This window comes from Aotus nancymaae, unplaced genomic scaffold, assembly GCF_030222135.1.
Source record: "Aotus nancymaae isolate 86718 unplaced genomic scaffold, 86718_ANA_hifiasm-v0.15.2.pri h1tg000036l, whole genome shotgun sequence".
Lineage (NCBI taxonomy): Eukaryota > Metazoa > Chordata > Mammalia > Primates > Aotidae > Aotus > Aotus nancymaae.
In genome coordinates, this window is record NW_026988450.1 from 16,631,745 (window position 1) to 16,652,490 (window position 20,746).

General features: G+C 38.5%; 1 protein-coding gene and 1 non-coding gene across 3 annotated transcripts in view; both read left to right on the top strand.

Annotated features, from left to right (window-relative positions):
* The window catches only part of DNAJC5B (DnaJ heat shock protein family (Hsp40) member C5 beta), an 80,297-nt gene extending 65,923 nt beyond the window's left edge, over positions 1-14,374 (top strand). For both annotated transcript variants that reach the window (XM_021670248.2, XM_012463701.3), the window contains exon 6: positions 13,059-14,374. In XM_021670248.2, the coding sequence (XP_021525923.2) occupies positions 13,059-13,153 (95 nt within the window). In that variant the 3' untranslated portion in view covers positions 13,154-14,374. The remainder of the gene's footprint in view (positions 1-13,058) is intronic.
* A 6,218-nt stretch (positions 14,375-20,592) lies between these two features.
* Positions 20,593-20,685, top strand: TRNAY-GUA (transfer RNA tyrosine (anticodon GUA)). Its single transcript has 2 exons — positions 20,593-20,629; positions 20,650-20,685. It is a non-coding gene; the product is annotated as a tRNA-Tyr (tRNA).
* The last annotated feature ends 61 nt before the right edge of the window (positions 20,686-20,746 follow it).

The following is a 20,746-nucleotide window of genomic DNA, read 5'->3' on the forward strand; positions in this document are numbered from 1 at the left end:
GCTCTTGTAAGGGAGAGAAACTGTTATAAGATCATGTCAGGGGTTGCTGGCCCCATAGACCATGGGACCGCCCATAACATCCATCAACCCAGCCCAGTACTCAGTCACTGACAGAGGACCAGAAGAGACAGCAAGACAGGAGAGTATCATCATCCTCCACTGGGCCTACTTATCTGAACTTTTCCTTTAGAGTGGGAAAACCAAACCTAGGTGAATTGAACCTAGATATCCCCCATCCAGAGAAGATATCCCCCATCTTCTCTGAACAGCCTCACAGTCTTTCCTGTTTTAAATTAGGTGAAAGCTCCACCAGCTCATTTCAATAGACCTTCTTTGCGGAAGATTTCTTTTCTGGAACAGAAATCCATAGTAGGTGCCAGATTCCACCCAGGTTTCCTCCCTGCTGGGTGATTGGTGATGAATCTACATGTCTCTCACTATTCTCAGTTCTGACACCCTAGAGCTACCAATTTTATCACAGAGGTCAGATCCTGGATGACGTAAACCGTGATCCTGTTTGACTGTGTTATTAAGAATTCTTAACCAAAAGGAAAAGCTTTATCTTATTTTTAAATATTTAGCAGCTCCTATGCAGGGATCCAGATTTTGTGGGACTTGAAATTTACACAATTTGGGCAACCCTCTTTAAGAAAAAGGACACAAGATTAGATCAGAAAGTGAGTATTTATTTAGAATGAGAAAAAGAAATCACAAGTTGCAAGGCTTAAATACTCAACAATACCATAAGTTTCACAAAATCTAGAAAAATAGCAATTGTTTAACTAACTGCCTGGCACACCTCTGCAATATGAATCCTGGCTGGGAGGTAATTAAATCTTAATGCTCCAAAATCTCCTTTGACTTTATGTCTTATATCCAGGGCATGTTGATGCAAGAGGTGGGCTCCCGGAGCCTTGGGCAGCTCTGCCCCTGTGGGTCTGCAGGGTACAGTCCCTGTGGCAGCTTTTCCAAGCTGGTATTGAGTGCCTGAGGCTTTTCCAGGATCTTGGTGCAAGCTGTTGATGGATCTACCTTTCTGGCGTCTGGAGGTTGGGGACCTTCTTCTCACAGCTCCACTAGGCAGTGCCCCAGTGGGGACTCTGTGTGGGGGCTCCAAACCCACATTTTTTTTTCTGCACTGCCCTAGCAGAGTTTCTCCATGAAGGCTTCACTCCTGCAGCAGACTTCTCTCTGGACATCCAGGCTTTTCCATACATCCTCTGAAATCTAGAGGGAGGATCCCAAAGTTCAACTCTAGTTTTCTGCATGCCTGCAGGCTCAATACCACGTGGAAGCCACCAAAGGTTTGAGGCAGCATCTGAAGCAATAGCCTGAGTTGTACCTTGCCCCTTTAGGCCTCATCTGGTGCGGAGTGGCTGCGATGCAGGGCACCACATCTTGAAACTGCACAGAGCAGTGGAGCCCTGGACCTGACTCAAGAAGCCATTTTTTTTCCTCCTAGGCTTCCAGGCCTGTGATGGGAGGGCCTTTTGTGAAGGTCTGTACATGCCCTGGAGACATTTTCTCCATTATCTTGGCTAATAACATTCAGCTTCTCATTACTTACGCAAATTTCTGCAGCAGGCTTGAATTCCTCCCCAGAAAATTGATTTTTCTTTTCTACCATATAGTCAGGCTGCAAATTTTCCAAACCTTATGCTCTGCTTGCTTTTTAAACATAATTTCCAATTTCAAATCAACTCTTTGTGAACACATATAACTAATGCTTTCAGAATTAGCCAGATCACCTCTTGAATGCTTTGCTGCTTAGAAATTTCTTCCATCAGATACCCTAAATAATCTCTCTCAAGTTCAAAGTTCCACAGATCTCTAGGACGGGGAAAATTCCGTCAGTCTCTTTGCTAAAACATAGCCTGAGTGACCTTTGCTACAGTTCCCAATAAGTTTCTCATCTCCATCTGAGACCACCTCAGCCAGGACTTCATTGTCCATATCACTATCAGCATTTTGGTCAAAGTCATTCCACAAGTCTCCAGAAAGCTCCAAACTTTCCCATATCTTCCTGTCTTCTTCTGAGCCCTCCAAACTGTTCCAACCTCTGCCTGTTACCCAGTTCCAAAGTCACTTCCATATGTTCAGGTTAACTTTATAGTAGTACCCCACTCTGCCTGTACCAATTTTCTGTATTAATCTATTATCACTCTGCTATAAAGATACTACCTAAGACTGGTTTAATTGACCTCCCAGTTATGCATGGCTTGGGAGGCCTCAGGAAATTTACAATCATGGAGGAAGGTGAAGGAGAAGCAAGTACTTTCTTCACGAGGTGGCCTCCCAGTTATGCATGGCTTGGGAGGCCTCAGGAAATTTACAATCATGGAGGAAGGTGAAGGAGAAGCAAGTACTTTCTTCACGAGGTGGCAGGAGGAGTGAGTGAAAGGGAAGTGCCGCAGCTTTAACTTAATCAGATCTTATGAGAACTCATTCACTATCGTGAGAAGAGCATGGGGGAAACCGTCTACATGATCCAATCACCTCCCTCCATAATTGGGGATTACAATGTGAGATGAAATTTGGGTGGGAACACAGAGCCAAACCATGTCAGTAACCAAACACCACAAATCTCACTTTTAAGTACATGTTATAGGACATTATAACTATTTTAATTTATGGAAATCCAAATTTGAAATATCAAATCCTTACTTACCCATTGACTCATTTAAAAAACTATTAGAAATAGTTTTCACCTTCCTTAAGATAATTTTAACAATTCTAATTACGTATCTATGACTTTTTCTTGCATATTTATTATTATGTGCATATTCAAACATGCCTACTCCTTGACTCTAGCTAAAGTCTAAGGTACCTTTTGATGGTATAAAATGGCACCAATTTCTGTTTAGTAATGGTGGTACAGGGTGGGATTTGGTAGCAGAGGGGAGAGATTTGTTGGTGTTTTTATATCCCTTTAAACTTTATCAGAGAGTATAATCCAGCTTCTACCTTTAAGAAATAAAGCGGGGAACGTTCAAACAGTGGCATCTTCAGTATTCACTGGCATCTGCAGAACTTATAAACAGATTCCCATGTGTTTCTTAAAAATAGAAATATGCTTCCAATGGGATCCCAGGAACACAGAGGCATTCTATTGTTCTTATGACTCAATCAAATGGAAGATAGATCGCGTCTTGGGGGAACCCTTCCCCAGTTTTTTTGTCTGAAAATTTGAAACCTTAAAGGTAAAAGGTAATAGGTACAAAGTTATTTCCCTTACTTTTATATGTTCACAAATTAGGAGTTCTAACTTTGTGAAATTTTGGGTGGTATATTAAAAATAAGCCCACTTAGACCCTGTACTCCTCTAGTAGCTGAAGGCCATAATGAAATCAGAATTCCACTATGAGGGCTTTACAGACCATCTTAAGAGAGAGCCTTGTTTAGTGGGACAATGTATGTGTATGTAGTGTGTGTGTGCTCACGCATGCATATGTGTGCGTCTGTGTGTGTGACGGGAGGGGAGAGAGAGAGAACGAGAGAGAGACAAGGTAGGGAAGCAAGAGCTCAAATTGGAACCAGTTACCTCTGATCACCCTGGCAAAGTAAACCGCAAATACAAGAGCTAAATTCAGTTTGGTTTTTCCAAGCTGAAGGCAGTAGAATGACATCTGACCAAAATTTCCAGCTAAACCCTAAAAAGAAAACGTTGTGGAGTCATGATTTCCGCCCCCCCCCCCCTTTTTTTTAAGGAGGGAGAATAAAAGAAGAGTTTTATATTATTGACCTTGGATCTAAAAATGTGAGATTCAGTGCACAGAAAAATCTGTTGACTGCTTAACTGTTCTTGCCATTCACCTGGATAAAACCCAAATACATTCACAACCACTGAGATGAAGAGGCCATATGGCTTGTAATTAGACTCTCAGTCTTGGCCAAGATATTGAGACATTTATTACATTGCTATTTAGTATTCATCACATCTTACTGCCCAGGAAAAAGGCACCAAGGAAGAGATTAAATTCATCCTTCATCTTTTTGCCACTCCCCACTCAAGCTTTCTCCTATTCACTTTCCCCAATTAAAAGGAATCAATTTCTAAAAATAACGCATGGAAAACAATGCTTGTTCCTCATCAAGAATGCTTTGCTTCTTCTTTATATGAAAATATCAAGCAAGCAGCATCAAGATCTTGGGCCAGAGCAGTAGGACAGGTGAGTCGGTTCTGAATGCTCCCCCAAAAAGCAGCTCAAAGGGATCCTAAGATTTATTTGACTTTTGGCTGTCAAGGTTCAGTGAGCAAACTTACTGGTCAGGTTTATTGAGAGTCTTTCAACAGAAAACATTTACTGAGCACTTAATATTTGTCTGATGCTATGCTAGGGGCTAGAGAAAATAAAGACATAATTCCTGATACTTTGGACCTCACAAACTAGGAGGGGAGATGGGGAGGCAAATATTAAGTAAATAATCACACAAATAACTAGTTAATTTACAGGCACAATAACCCTGCCAAAGGAGAAGCACAGGGGCTGTGAAAGTGAGCACTTGGGGCCTCACCTGCATGCAGGTTGAGGATAATTTCCTGGGAAGTGACATTTAAAGCAGAAGACTTCAAGAAGGAGGCGGACTTGAGGGGTAGGGGATTCTGGGGATAGTGCACTCTAGAAGGGATCAAGCTTATCTTAGTACAAGCAAAGAATTGTCACAGCCTCTCCCTATATTCTTGTGGATAAGATGGTGAATTGTGCTCTGTATGCCAAGAAAGGTTAGGTAGAGTCATAATGGGCTGTTCTATTGAATAGTTTTATCAAGTAATTGAATGATGCAGAAGTTGTGCAATGACTATTTCTGCAAAGAAACCCAAACTGAGATATGCTTAGACAAAGGTTCAAACCATCAAAATGAAACCTGATAAATGGAAGTAGCTGGAATCCCCAACAGTTTGCTAGAGAAGTGCAAGAGTGGGTGGGAAAGGGAGAAAAGAACTTGAGAGACTACGTGGAGAAAAATGCAAAAATGTAGAGGCGAGGTGAAATATTATTCAGCCATAAAAAGGAATGAGGTACTAATACATGTGGATGCTACAATGTGGATGAACCTGGAAAGATCATGCTAGATGGAAGAAGTTGACACAAAAGGATAAACATCGTATGATTCCATTTATATGAAATATTCAGAATAGGTAAATCCAGAGAGGCAGAAAGTAGATTGGTGGTTGCCAGGGCCTGTGGGGCAGGAAGAATAGGGAGCAACTGTTTAATGGAGACTGAGTTTCCTTTTGGGGAGATAAAAATGTTTTGCAATTAGACAAAGTGTGAGTCATACATGAATTGTGTATATACTTAATGCCACTGAATTGTTCACTTTAAAGTGGTTGATTTTAAGGTATGTGAATCTTATCTCAATTTAAAAAATAGAGGAAAAAGTAGAGGAGAGGGTAGACCAAGATTTGACTAGAGAAACTGAACAGCTTTCCTTCAGAAAAGGAGAGTCCTTTGTTCTCTGCAAATTCACGCAGCACAGGGAATGGAGGCTATCACAGGCCTAAGCAAGGCATCGGCATTCATGAAGAGTGGGGACCCGGCAAAGGTGACTCAGCCTTTTACACCAGCTAACTTGAGGGCATTCCACGTCAGGGGCTAGGACAGAGGGCTGTGGAGTCTGACAGTCCCAGCTCAGGCCTCAGCTCTCTAAGTTACTGGTTGAGGTTCTGGGGGTAATTCACCTAACTCCTTTACCTATTATTGTTTATCTCCAATATTAAATAGATACAAATAATATGGCCTTTCTCAGAAAAAGAATATTACCATCACCTTTAGAGCTCTTTGTTTGCTCTTCCCTCCTCAGAAGTAATGATCTTAAATCATGTGTAACCAGTTCTTACTATTCTTTTTAGTATTACAACTTTATTTGTAATCCTAATGGCATACTGCTTGGGTTCTCTATTTTTGAACTTTAAATGAATAGATTTATACACAATAATTATTTTTCTTCAACTTTCTTTATTTTTACTGTGTAGTATTTCATTAAAAAAATAACTTCAACTTTTATTTTTGATTTCGGGGTACATGTGCAGGCTTGCTACATGGGTATATTGTGTGATGCTGAGGTATGGGGTACAGATCCCATCATCCAGGTAGTGAGCATAGTAGCCAATAGGTGGTTTTTCAACCCATGCCCCCTTCTCCCCTCCCCAACTCTAGCAGCCCGAAGTGTCTGTTACTACCATTTTATGTCCATGTGTGCTCCATTCAACGTTATCCTTCCGAGATTCATTCACATTGTGGCTGTCATTCATTCATTGTTGTATAATATTTTGAGAGAACATCCCATAATTTACTTATCCATTCTATCGCTAATAAACATTTGAATACAGTCCACTTTTTGCCATTACAAATAGTGCTGTTATGAGTGTTGTTGCACATATTTTCTGGTGCATGAATGCTGGAGTTTTTCTAGGCATATACAGAGGATGCAATTACTTAGTTAAAGGATATGCACTTGTACAATTTACTACGTAATACCAAGCAGTTCTGCAAAATTGTTGCACTAATTTACATTTTCACTAACAGTTAATAAGAGTTCCTGTTGCCCCATACCCTTGCCTATGCTTGACATCCCCTGATGGTAAAGGTGTGACAATCTGGTAATCTGGTAGATGGGAAATGGTGTGCCATTGTGGTTCTGGTTTTCATCTCCTTAATCACTGGTAAGGTTGAACATCTTTTCATATTTTAATTGTTCATTTAAATTTCCCCTTCTATGAAATGCCCATTCAGATCTTTTGCAGGTTTTAAAATTATATCATCTGCCTTTTTCTTACTGATTTTTAAAATATTCTGGGTATTGATTCTTCATTGATTATGTTTATTTAAAACATATTCTTCCAGTTTGTGACTTGGTGTTTTTTGTTTGTTTGTTTGTTTTTGAGATGGAGTCTTGCTCCCATTGCACAGGCTGTAGTACGGTGGCAGGATTTTGGCTCACTGCAACCTCCACCTCCCAGATTCATGCAATTCTCCTTCCTCAGCCTCCCGAGTAGCTGGGATTACAGGTGTGCACCACCATGCCCGGCTAATTTTTCTTTTTTTTTTTTTAGTAGAGTCAGGGCTTCACTATGTTAGCCAGGCTGGTCTTGAACTCCTGACCTCAGGTAATCCACCCTCCTTGGCCTCCCAAAGTGCTAGGATTACAGGCGTGAGCCAGGGCGCCTAGCCAGTGTTTTACTCTTTATGGCGTCTTTTGATGAAACAAAGTTCATGACTTTAATATAGACAGACTTCCAGTCTTTGCCTTTATGTTTAGTGATTTTTGTGTTTTGATCAAAAAATCCTGTACTACCTCAAACATACAAAGATGTTCTCCTATACAGATTTTCAAAGTTTTATAGTTTTGCCTTTTCACATATAAGAGTTTAATCACCTGGAATTAATTTTTATATGTGGTATGATGTGGGACTCCAATTTCATCTTTTTCCAGATAGAAAGCAAATTGTTCCAGCACACTGATTTCTAATTTCGGTTTTGATATACATTAAGTTTCAATAGATATATGGAGCAGTTTCTGAGCTTTCTGTTTTAGTCCATTTGTTTATTTTATGCAATACCAAGCCCATTTATAACAATCCCTATTATCTGTTTAAGCAAGTCCTCCTCACTTGTACTTCAGGAGAGCCATATATCCTTAGCATTTTGCTTTCTTATATAAATCTCAAAATGGGGTTTGTCAAGTTCTTTAACAAGAATTCCCTAAGCAAAACTTTTTAGGATCTTGGTTAGAATTGCAGTGAATCTACAGATCAACAGGTAAAATTGACACCTTTAAGAATTTGAGTCTTTTAATATGTGACATGGTATATTTCACCATTTATTGGCTTTCACTAAGGATGCATTTTCTATATCTTTAGTTACATTTATTCTTGAATACTTTACCATTTTTCTTATCAGTCAATTATATATGTATTTTTTCTACTTGTTTTTTGACATATAGAAATGTACTTTTTTTAAAACACTGATTTTTGAATCCAAGAAACTCACTAAACTCTCTTGCTATTTTTAATTATTTACCTGTATAGGATTTCTACATAACTGTTTGTATCATCTGTGATTAGTGACAGTTTTGATTCTTCCTTTTCATCTCTTACCATTTTTTCTTTTTTTTTTAACCACACCAAGTATGTTTACCCATTTTTTCTTGCCTTTCTGTGTTTGTCAAGACTACTAGTAAAATGTTGAAGAGAAGGTACTTTCAGGGACACATCATAATTAGTAGGTTTGCTGTAGGTTTTTGATCAGGTTAAGAAAATTATCTTCTATTCCTATTTTGTTAGAACTTCATTTGATCATGGATGTAAAATTTTATCAATTTTTTTTGCTTGTTTGATTGTTTGTTTGTTTGAGACAGAGTCTCGGATTGTCACCCAGACTGGAGTGCAACGGCGTGATCTCGGCTCACTGCAACCTCTGTCTCCAGGGTTCATGCGATTCTCCTGTCTCAGACTCCTGAGTAGCTGGGATTATGGATGCACACCACCACACCTGGCTAATTTTTTGTATTTTTAGTAGAGACAGGGTTTCACTATATTGGCCAGACTGGTCTCAAACTCCTGACCTTGTGATCCACCTGCCTCAGCCTCCCAAAGTGCTGGGATTACAGCCCAAATATTTTTCTTCATCAGTTGAGATGGTCATGATTTTTCTTCTTTGATGTGTTAATGTGATTAATTACAGGAATTTGTTTTCCAATATTAAAACAACCTTGCACTCCTTAAATAATTAAACTCAGTGTTGTCTTCATGTATTAACTATTTTATTCTTTGATGAAATGAGATGGTCAATATTTTGTTTTAGATGTTTGTAACAATGTTAATGAGTGAGAGTGGTCTATAATTTTCCTATCCCAAACTTTCTTTACTGTATTTTCTATCAAGATTATGCCTCCTGAAATAAATTACAAAGTATTTCTTTGTTTTTTACTTCTATTGGAGAGTTTGTGTAATATTGGGTTTCTTTCTACAGGATTTTGAAGAACTTTCTGGGCTAGTGGGTAATTGCAAATTTTAAACTATCAATTTAATTTATTTAATGTTTATAGACTAGTTAGGTTTCCTTTTTTATTTACAGAAAAAGTGGTTTCTTCTTCTTCAAGATTTCCTCTTATCCTTTACATACCTATAGTATCTGCATAATTATTCTGTTTTTTATTCCTTACATTGGTCATTTCTGCTTTCTCTCTTCTTTTTAAACCATTCTCACCAGATGTCTTGCAATCTTATCAGTCTTCTCAAATGAACAATTTTTGGTTTTGTTGATTGTTTCCACTTAAGTTCTTTCTTTCTTTCTTCTCAGTTTATTTTGTTCATTTTCTAACTTCTTAATTTATATACTTCTTAATTTTCAGCCCTTCCTCTGTTCTTATATTAAAAATTTAAGACCATAAATTTGAAATTTTCCTGTTATACTTCAGCTTCACACACACACACACACACACACACACGTTATTTTGTTCTCTTCTGAGTTCTAAATATTTTTTTATTTCTATTATGATCTTTTCTTTGATCTATAAGCTAGGACTGCATATATATTAATTTTTAATCTTGGGATTTCTAGGTTACTTTTTGTTGTTTGTCTCTAATTTGACACACTCTGTGATCAGAAAATGTCAACACTATGATACCAACACTTTGAAATGTCTTAGGACTTGATGTACAGCCTGGAACTTAGCCAATTTTTATAAATCTTCCACATTGCTTCAAAACAACACATTCTGCATTTGTTAGGTTCATTGTTCCATACATGTCTATTGAATAAAGCTAATTTATTGTATGTATTAATTTGCCAAGGCAGCCATAACAAGTACTACAGACTGGGGTTTTAAACAACAGAAATTTATTCTCTCACAGTTCTGGAGGTCAGAAGTCAAAGATCAAAGTTGCAGGGTTGGTTTCCTCTGAGACCTCTCTTCTTGTTTTGTAGCTGTTCATCTCCCTGTGATTTCATCTGGTATTTCCTCTGTGTCCAAATCTCTTCTTATAAGGACACCAGTCCTATTAAATTAGGGCTCACTCTAGTGACCTCCTTCTAACTTAATTACCTCTTTAAAAACCCTATCTCCAAATATGATCACATTGTAAGGGACTAAGAATTAGGACTTCAATATATGAATTTTGGGGGAGACACAATTCAGTCCATAACATAGCCCTTTGCAAATTCTTCATATCCTTCAAGATTTCCTTGCTGATTTCATCAGTAAGGTGCTGAAAGAGCAGTCAAATTTTTCAATGTGATGATGAATTTTTCTATTTCTCTATAAAGTTCTCTCGATTTTTGATTTATGATTTTGATTTTGAGGCTATGTTATTAGTGTATTTAAGTTTAGAATATTTATAGCTACTTGGTAAATTAAACATTTGATTATTATGGAGTTACCTGTAGCTCCAGAAATGCTTTTCCCTTATATTTTATTTTGTCTGTTAAAATATACTTACACTAGCTTTCTTCCCATTAATGTTTGTGTGGTAAATTATGTTTTCATCATTTTATTCTCTACTTTTATCTTTAATTTTTTTGGTAGCTTGGGTTTTTAAAATTCAGTCTGACAATATTTTTCTTTTAAATAGAGTATTATGTCCATTGGTATTTATTATCATCAAGAGAATGTACTTTGATCTCTTTCTATTAAGCTACTTTTTGTGAGAGACAATATAGAAGTAGTCTTGAAGAGAACAGATCTCTGAGAAATACTGCCTTGGTTTGAATATCAGCTCTATTACTTACTACCTGTGTAACCTTGGCCTAGTTACACAGTCTGTGCCCCAGTTTTCTCATCTGTAAAATGGTTATAATAATAACCCTCCCTTATAGCATCATTATAACTATTGAGTGAGCTAATATACATAAAGTGCTAAGAACACTTCTGGGCACATGATTAGATATATACATATATCTACTTTCTGTTAATTTTTTATCATTGTATTTATCGCTTTAAGTTGACATGTTTTTTCTGTTTCTCTTTTTTTTTTTCTTTTAAATTGTCAAAGTGTCTTTTCTTATTTGATTTCCTTCTGTCCTCTGATTTGGAAATTATATTCCTTTTCCTGTTCTTTTGGAATTACCCTGAAAATTTATCAAATGTATTTAATATGTGAAAATTTAAAGCCAATTCTTATCTTTACCCTCCTCTTGAACAATACAAGAATTTTGTAACACTTTAACCCTAATCATCCTCTTTCTGACTTATACATTATTTCATATTCTAGATTTTTCTCAATTTTAAGTCTCACAAATTTTTATTATTGCTTTTTATATTCAGTAATTATTTGGTTTTACTCATATATTTGCTTTTTCTTCAATTATTTCTTTTTACAGCTCAATTCTTTCATTTGATAACTCTTTCAGCCTGAATTATATCTTTTAAATTGAGTCTGCAGGTAGAAACTTTTGTTTTTACTATCTGAAAATATCTTTATATCACGCTCTTTTTAAAAAGAAATGTAACTTATTAAGAGGGTTTGTCAACAAATATAGATTCATATCTTCTTTCAGTATATTGGAGATATACTTTCAATACGTTTTAGCTTCATAGATTTTTTTTTTAGCTCCATAGTTTTAGCTTCCGTATTTGCTGTTGAGAAGTAAGATTGCTTTTAAAACCCTCACCTTTTGTTCTTCAATGTGAATAAGGTGTTTTAAACATGGGTTTCTCTTCAATTTATCCTGGCTGGTTCTTGGATCTATGGATTTGTGCCTTTCATCAATTCTACAACAGTCTCAGCTATAAAATCTTCAAATATTATCTCTCCTTTTATAAATTTCTTTCTGAAAGTCATGTTAGATATGTTAGACCTTATAATTCTATCCGTCATGTTCTTTAAGCTCTTTTATATTTATTCTTTGTCTCTGTTAAATTTTGGATAATCTCTTCTAATCTGTTTTCTACTTTGCTAATTCTTTCTTTAGCTGTTAAACCAATTCATGAACGTTTTTTCCATGTTTTAATCTCTAGAAGTTCTCTTTAAATAATTTTAAGATCTATTATTTAATTACTTATAAAATGTAATTCGTTTGTATTTTGTGTCTGATAAATAAATGTAGTTCTTGAAGTTTTTCTGGATCAGATTTGGCCTTCTGCTGTTTATATTTGATCTTATTATATGCATTGTTTGTATGTGTAATCTCTCTCTCTCTCTCTCTCTCACACACACACACACACACACACACACACACACACACACACACCTATTTCTCTAACTCTATTTGTTTTTAGTATGAGCTCATGTTTCTTGCAATTTTATAGTGATATTTTGAGGCCTAGGTTGAAGGTGAGGTCATTGACTTTTGCTAAGTGCCTGAGAGCACATCTTGCACTGGACCTCTTTAAACTAAATTATCATCTTGAGGTTTCTTAGAACACAGAGGTATTGAAAACTTGATCTGTCAACTTGTGTGTTCATTGGCTTGCCATTAAACATTTTTAGGGCAGCTTCCCCAACTCAGCACCCAAATTTAAGGCTAACAAATCTCTTTGTAGATTTAGAAATATAGTGATTCTGGAGAAAGCATAACCATTTTGGGCACTAGCTTTATGTAAGGAGATTTCTATTAGACTCTTTCTCTAAGCAAACTCTCAGTTTTGACTCCTGTCCCAACAAGGACCAGTCATGCAATTGTACACTACATAATTCCAGGGTGCATCTTTCATATAAACTACACCTTTCCTGTAGTTATACATGTAGTCTATGTAAAAGGTGCCCTTTGATAATGTTCAGTTTCCAATGTGCACAACTATACGTGATGGTTCTGTCTCTATCCCCAGAAGATGGTGAAAACTAAAGTTCAAGTTCACCAGGTTCAGCAAGTGCCCTCCAGGTGAAAGCTGGGTTTGGTGTTTTGGTTTTGTAATTCCATTACTGACAAAACTTGAATGAAAAGTAAAGACAGTGCCTCCTCCCTTTGAAGTCCTTAAAATGGTAGGTATATTGATATCTTATGAATTGAGTTGAGTTGCCAGTCATGATTTCAACAAAAATACCTATCACTTGCTTCATTAAAAGAACTGTAATATGCTGAGACTGTTTATTGCTTTGCTTTGCTTCTTTTTAGATATGGACTTTCCAGTTTTTCTCCAACCTACAAATGCAAATGAGAAAACACAGCTAATCAAAGAAGCATCTCGAAGTTATTGCACAGACTCTTGATACTGAGCCCACAGAGAGTCCATAGTCCTTCCTCTCAGTTCAGTCTTGTCTCCAGATGGTCGTGGGGGAGCATGTGGGGCATAAAGTGCTGTGAACTTTTCCATCTTGGTATTTTATTTTTGGGTTAGGAAAACATGCTTGCTATATAATTTTCTCAGTATGCAGACTTTCTCTCTGAGTAGAATTTCTTATGAAACACATTCAATTTGGGCGAATAAAGGCCTGATGAGTTATTTTATGCTCCTTGCCTGATGTAGGACAGTGGAATTATACAGGCTCTATGAACCTGCCCTTTATGTGAGGCAGACCTGATTCTTAACTGACCAAAGTAATATTCCAGAACAGAAGCTACTTTTCTTCAATTTAACTATACACAGTATTCATAGCTACCACAAACATCATCATTCAAATATATGAGAACTTACAGTTTTTGTGTGTGGAACCTCTTTCCTGTCAATATTCAATAAAGTTATAGAAATGTTTAAAGAGGCAGAAAGGAATGATTAATTTTTTAAAAAACAAATCACATTATTTTAAGGTATGTTTTTGGAACATTAAAAATGGCCATTTACTAAAAATTGGTAAGTAAAACCATGAAGAGACAGGTTTTGTGTGTATTTGTAGAATGGCTTAAAAACAAAACAAAATTGCAACCTGGTTAAATGTTGTAAATTATCCAGAAAATCATCCTGAACCTGAAGCAGCCCCCATCAGCATGTTGATCACTTTCTAATAAAATAATTTTTGTATAACTGGGTCAGATTAGCCAGACTAAGGGAAAAAAAAACACAAGAAGGGGTAAAGCTCTAAACTCTATAGCCTAAATTTGCACCAAAATGCATATCACGTCATTTATGTTAAAATTAATTACCTTGACCAGAAATTGCTCTGCTCTGTGCATGTTACACAATTTAAGCTCAGAGGTCATCTCTGCATTTGCTTGTTTGATTCTTACATTTATTAAGTGGTAGAAACCATGTGCTATTTCTAAACTACTATGGCAGCAAAAGTGTTTGTTTTTCTAGGTCTTTCTTACTTCTTTATAAAATATTGCATTTTCAAGATCTTGTTATGTTTTTATATAATATTGTATAAAATGCCTTTTTTTCTTGTTTCTTATTCCCCCCACCACCAAATTATAGTCAATTGCTGCTAAATATATATTGTGAGAATTAGTGTTATAGCTCTGACAGTTCTGAAGTCATTAAAATTCTGCTTTAACTCTTGAGTTACTGAAATTTTTTTCTATGTAATCAAATAGACAGAGACTTGGTTTGAAAGTTTAGAAACGTGGTTCTAATCTAAGCTTTCATTAACTAGCCTTGTGACCAAGTGAGATGAGAATAACATGGCTAATCTCTCTATGGCTCTGTTTTCATATCTGCCCTGACCACCTCTCAAGTTGCTAGATGACCAGATAAAATGACAAAAGTGAAAGAAATCTGAAAAGTCAAATGTGTAATAAATATAAGGTGGTTTTAAATGAGTTTGTATATGTTGACACACACAGACAAATGTACTGTGACTCTTCATGCATGTAAACTCTGTCACCCAACAAGACCCATGGAGACACCCGGTATTAACAGCTCCAGTAACCAGCAAGTGCTTGGAACGCTGTACTCAACAAACAAATGCTACTTTCCATTTGGAGGAAACAATAGGATAAATAGCCCAATCTGTGGATAATTTGAGCCATTCCATTTCCTTCCTGTCATCTTTTTAAGCAAAAGGTCAGGTCTATTTTGAAAAACAACACGAATCACAAACCTCTCCTTCTCTTTATCACTCAGACCTCATTTTCCTTTCTCACATGGAATTTTTTGTTTTCACTCCTAGGGTTCGCCCAGGAGGCTGGTCCAGGAGTGGTTAAAATGACAACAGGGAAGGGATCAGAATCAGAATCAGATGATAGAATCAAATTGCTAGAGGGGTTCTGGCCAGTTCCTCACAAAGGGCTAGTTTCTGATTACAGTGATGTGTGACAAATGCAAGCACATGAATGCCTATGAATGAGGGAATGAATTCTGCAGAATGCCCCCTTCAGCTACAGAGAAACAAGAATCCATTCTTCATCAGAAGAGGAACTGCTGAAGTATCTTGTGGGGGTCAACAGAAGTGCTATCCAGAAGCACTGGCAGTCATTCTGAACCCACAAGCATCTTAGCAGGGAAACGTCAAGGCAAGAAGAAAAATGCTGAGTCTGAGCCTCAGCACTGGTCACAGAGAGTCCAATGAACAGCCTGTGTTAGTGGCTCGCTACCTATCCTGGGCACTGTGCTGCCAAAATGGGAGACTTCTTAAAAAGTTCCATGAATCATCCATTTATTTTTTTGCTGTCTTACATGAAAACATGATAAAAAACATACATGTGCATTTTTCTTTACCAAAACACACATATATATCTTAATTCTTTTAGAATAAGTCTTCTAGAATATGTAGAATGAAGAAAAAACTGTTTATACATTGATTAATTTATTATTGTTATTATTTTGAGAGAGTCTCACTGCAACCTCCACTTCCTGGGTTCAAGCAAGTCTCCTGCCTCAGCCTCCCGAGTAGCTGGGACTATAGCTGCACGCCACCATGCTCAACTAATTTTTGTATTTTTATTAGAGACGGGGTTTCACCATGTTAGCCAGGCTGATCTTGAACTCCTGACCTCAGGTGTTCTGCATGCCCTGGCATTCCAAAGTGCTAGGATTACAGGTGTGAGCCACCAAACCCAGCTACATTAACTTCTTAGCATAATAGTTTTAAATAAAATGCCTTCATTTCAAAAAACAAATTATTGTATTTGCCATGGAAATTCTTTTTTAAAATCAATGTGTAACATACTAGAAAATTAGATTTTAGCTACCAAAACTTGAAAGATACATATTATTCTGAGTCAAAGGGTAAAGTTTTAACAAAATAAAACGAGTCACTTTGCTCATCTTCTGCATTTCTTAGCTCTCTCTTTTACCTCTTACCATCACATCCCATCCCCCAAAATAGAGGATTTGAAAGTGTTGGCTTTAGGTTCATAGGCACACTTATTTGTATTTGAGGAAGATGACTTATTTCATAAAAATAAAATTTCTAAAAGATTAATAACCAATAGTTTTCATGCTTAGTACCAGACACTGCCCTAAGAGTTTTATATTGATTCATTTAATGCAACAATCTGTAAGACAACTACTGTCACCATCATCATCTGCCATTTTTTAGACTAAGTAACTAGAACACAGAAAGATAAGTAACTTAACTAAGATCATCCAGCTAAGGAGTAGAGCAGGCTGGTCCTGAGGCCATGATATTAATAGCTGCACTATATTGCCTCTCCAGGATGATCTTGTGTTTCCAACTCCATTTGTTCTTGAAAATGAATCCTACTCTCCTCCCAACTCCCCATCCAATTCTTTCCCAGAGTTCTCTTACTTTCAAGAGAATATACTCATTCTGTCACTTCCCTTATTACCTACCTCTGTGTTCAATTGCCTTTTGCAACTCAAGGAGATTCTCTAAGGAATCTCTCTTGTTAATTCCCTGTGACTTCCTCAAGAGCAAATCTGAAGGCTTCCTATATCTCTTACTTCACTCCCACTCCTTCCCCTCCAACTATTTATTACCCCCCCACTCCCTGAGGCCCCCCCGCGCGCCAGCACCTCCTTACTTGGGAGATCTTTGTGACCATGGCAGCTGTGTCTTTGCCACCTTCTCTTCTCTGACTAACCATTAACTGCAACAGTAATCAAGTGAAAAGTTGGATTTTTAAAAAATTTTTAAAGTCATTCTAGAGTAGCTAGTACTAATAATTGTGATTTTAAAAATTCTGATACATAAACTTCCTGCTATAATTTTCCAGGATGTTTAGATAGTGCTAAGAAAACTTTCAAAGATAAAATAGGAAACATATATTATACTTACTATGTGCCAGTAAGGTATTACCTTTTAAAAAGATCTTTGACATTGGACAATGCCCCAGTCACTCAAAACCCCACAGTTTACTATCCCCAGTCCGAGCCCCTTTGTCTTGTCACATCCCTAATATTTATCATTCTTTGTTTAAAAAGGTACATAAGCTTTTGGACCTAATGTCTTTCGGTCTTCGTTTTTCTTTTGAGACGGAGTTTCACTCTTGTTACTCAGGCTGGAGTGCAATGGCGCGATCTCGGCTCATTGCAACCTCCGCCTCCTGGGTTCAGGCAATTCTCCTGCCTCAGCCTCCTGAGTAGCTGGGATTACAGGCACGTGCCACCATGCCCAGCTAATTTTTGTTGTATTAGTAGAGACGGGGTTTCACCATGTTGACCAGGATGGTCTATATCTTGACCTCGTGATCTACCCGCCTCGGCCTCCCAAAGTGCTGGGATTACAGGCTTGAGCCACCGCACCCGGCCTTTGTTTTTCTTATAAAGACTGCCATGCACATACAAATATTAAATAAGATGTGTATGCCACTGTGCCCAGCTCACATTTATTCTTTTACCAAATATTTATTTAGTTTGTACTACATGACAGTCATTGTTCTAGAGCTGAAGATACAGCAGTAAGCAAAGCAGACACAAATGTCTATCTTGGTGGAGCACACATTCTGGAAGGGCAAACAGATAATAAGAAGATAATAAATAATATATACAGTAGGCTCTACAGTCATGGACTTTCTTTTTGAAGTTGTTATTTTCTCTCAAATGTCTGGTAAACACAACATGAAAGAATACATTGATATCTGTAAAAATGGCTGTGTCCTGGGGACAATGAGGCTTTGCATTTGTGGTGCATGGGTGGGGAATAGCCATGCTGGCTCAAGATCCCCCAGCCTGCCATCTCAAGGACGAACTCACTCTGAGAGTTGGGTAGGGTGGCCTTCCGGTTCCCTCCATCTCTACTAGGCTCTAGTCTGCCCTGCTCCCTAGCCCTATACCACTTCACAGACTCTAGTCTGGCAAATCTACTCTGCTTAAGCCATTCTCCAGCGGGCTCTCCCTGGCAACAAATTCAGCAACAGCTGCACAATGTTGTGAGCGGCTGACCTCTGTGCTGCTGCCTCTGTGTCTGCGGTCTCTTGTGAGCTCCATGGGGAGAATGGTTTTGTCTCCACTAGCTTGCAGAATGTGCATTTGGAGTTGTGTTTCCCTCCATTTTGGATTATGTGTCCATATAATCTCATTTGATTTCCACCTTCCAGAAATTATTTAAAATCTCAGGTTTGTTGATTATACTTACTGTAGTTTTCCATGTTGCAATAGATTTTTTTTCTTTTTGTGTATTTTTATCACTCCTGGGAAGGAGGGGGTGTAGTCATATGCACCCAGCCATACATGTAATCCTGATCCCTGGACACAGTGGGTGAGCACCTAAGTGAGGCTGAGAATAATGGAGAGTTTTGCAGTCAGGCCTGAGAAAGAGAAGTAGCTCTCTGTGTGATAGACTATGAAGAATAAAGCTCCAGAACTTTTAGGGTTGGGGACAGCACCATGTTTCCAACTGTGTGCACTAGAGAGGAGCTGAGAAACACCGAGAGAGAAAACTTTAAGTAGGCCGAGTTACATTTCATCCTTGGTTTCCTGGGGACACCCTGGTATCATTATAATAAATGTCTTGCTTATACTAGCTCTTGTGAACTTCTGTCGCTTACAAGTAAGAGAGCCAAAAATCATGCATGTTTGGCCTCCCTGAAACCTATTACTCAAGTAAGGTTGGTTGTTGGGGAAGGGGCCTTGGCTAGGTATGGTAGCTTGTGTCTTAATCCCTGCACTTTAGGAGGCCGAGGAGGGAGGATCACTTGAAGCCAAGAGTTCAAGACCAGCCTGGACAACAAAGCCAGAGCCAGGTGAGGTGGCGCATGCCTGTAATCCCAGGAGGTTGAGGCAGGAAAATCACTTGAGCTCAGAAGTTCGAGCTGCAGTGAGCTATGAATGCACCACTGAACCCCAACCTGGGTAACAAACAAAGACTCTGTTTCTAAAAAATAATAATAATTTAATAAATGTCCTGCTTGCCACCCTTGTAAAATAAGCAGAAGGTAGGACTAAAATAAGGCTCTTTTCTCTTAGCCTAATTTACATGGTTCTGTCTATGAACTTGAGCCAGAGGGGTGCAACTCACCTCCCCCATCTCTCAGAGGTCATTTTCTCAAACTCTCAGAAATGGCGTATAACTTTAAAGATATGTTAGCTTGTTACATGCAAAAATGGCAAAACATTCACTAAGAAACAAAAATAATCTGCCCATGTTTGTGCAGCCTTAAGGAAGCCGCTTTCCCACTTAAAATCCAGCCCTTTTCTTTTTTCTAACTTCATATTTTCTCTTCCCTAACTTTACATTTTATTAAAGCTTTTACTTTTGGGAATTGTTATCTTATAGAGAGATTTAAGAAATAATCCCAAACTCCCTTCCACAAATATTACTATAGTAACATCAACACAGAAACTCAGTTTGCCCAAACCAACATGATGCCTTCTTGGTTAAAAGACCCCTAAAGGGCAAAACCCAGGTCGTTGGATGGTTTTTAAGCTGTGCTAACAACTGAGTGGGAGTATGGCAGCAAACCTTTAACAATTTATAAAAGCTGACTATGACCTTACAAAAATAGGCCTAGGAAGCAGGATTATAGGCCTATCTGAAATCGAATACCTCTGTTAAAATTAAACATAAAATAACAACCAGATCGAAAAGACATTTCAGGTCATCTTAATCTTCTTCCCTCTCTCTTTGCAAAGCCAGGAGTTGGTGAGGGGACTTTATCCAAGAACTTAGTGACTGACGTCTTAAAGCAACTGCGGTGGAACTAGCTCTGTCTACAGAACCGCGGGCTTCAGTGGCGTCTTCCTAACCAGGCTTGCAGGCCGGGGGCGTTCTCGTCCGGAGAGCCCTAGGGGCCTTCCCTTCACCCCGCGGGAGTTGGACTGGCAGCGCCGGTAAGGCCTCCCGGGCTCAAAGGGCAATGGACACTGCAGAAATCCAAACTGCCTGCAGTTTGGGGACGCCAGAGGAGACAATGATTTCTGGTTTACCTCAGGTGACAAAAATGCCAAGCCAGGCAAGGCAGGAGCCAAACCTGCAATCTTTTGATCCACGATCAGACTCGTTACCCACTGCGCCACTGGTACACCACGCAAAACCTCCTACTGGCGGTTGGATTACAGCGTGTTGAGAACACACTCGGCAACCACTTTAAAGGACAATGCAGACTGGTAAAGTACGACAAGGGGCGACAGTGGAGTCGCAGGGTCTCGGCACTGCCGGCCCCAGACACTCGGGTTCACTGCCTCTCCCAGGTCAGGCAGGCAGGCGAGCCAGGGCGCGCTGTCTTTCTGCGCACGCGTAAACCACACAGGCCGGTTCTGGGGCGCTGCGCTCCTCGGATTACGCATGCTCAGTGCAATCTCTGGCTGCCTGGACGGGCTCTTAGGTTTTTCTGTGCTGTACCTCAAGGGACGCAGGCGCCATTACGCGTCCCTTCGATAGCTCAGCTGGTAGAGCGGAGGACTGTAGCTACTTCCTCAGCAAAAGACATCCTTAGGTCGCTGGTTCGATTCCGGCTCGAAGGAGACAAGCGTAGCTTTTTGCAGCTTCCGATGACTTATGGCCCTTTCTTTGGGTTCCTTCAAT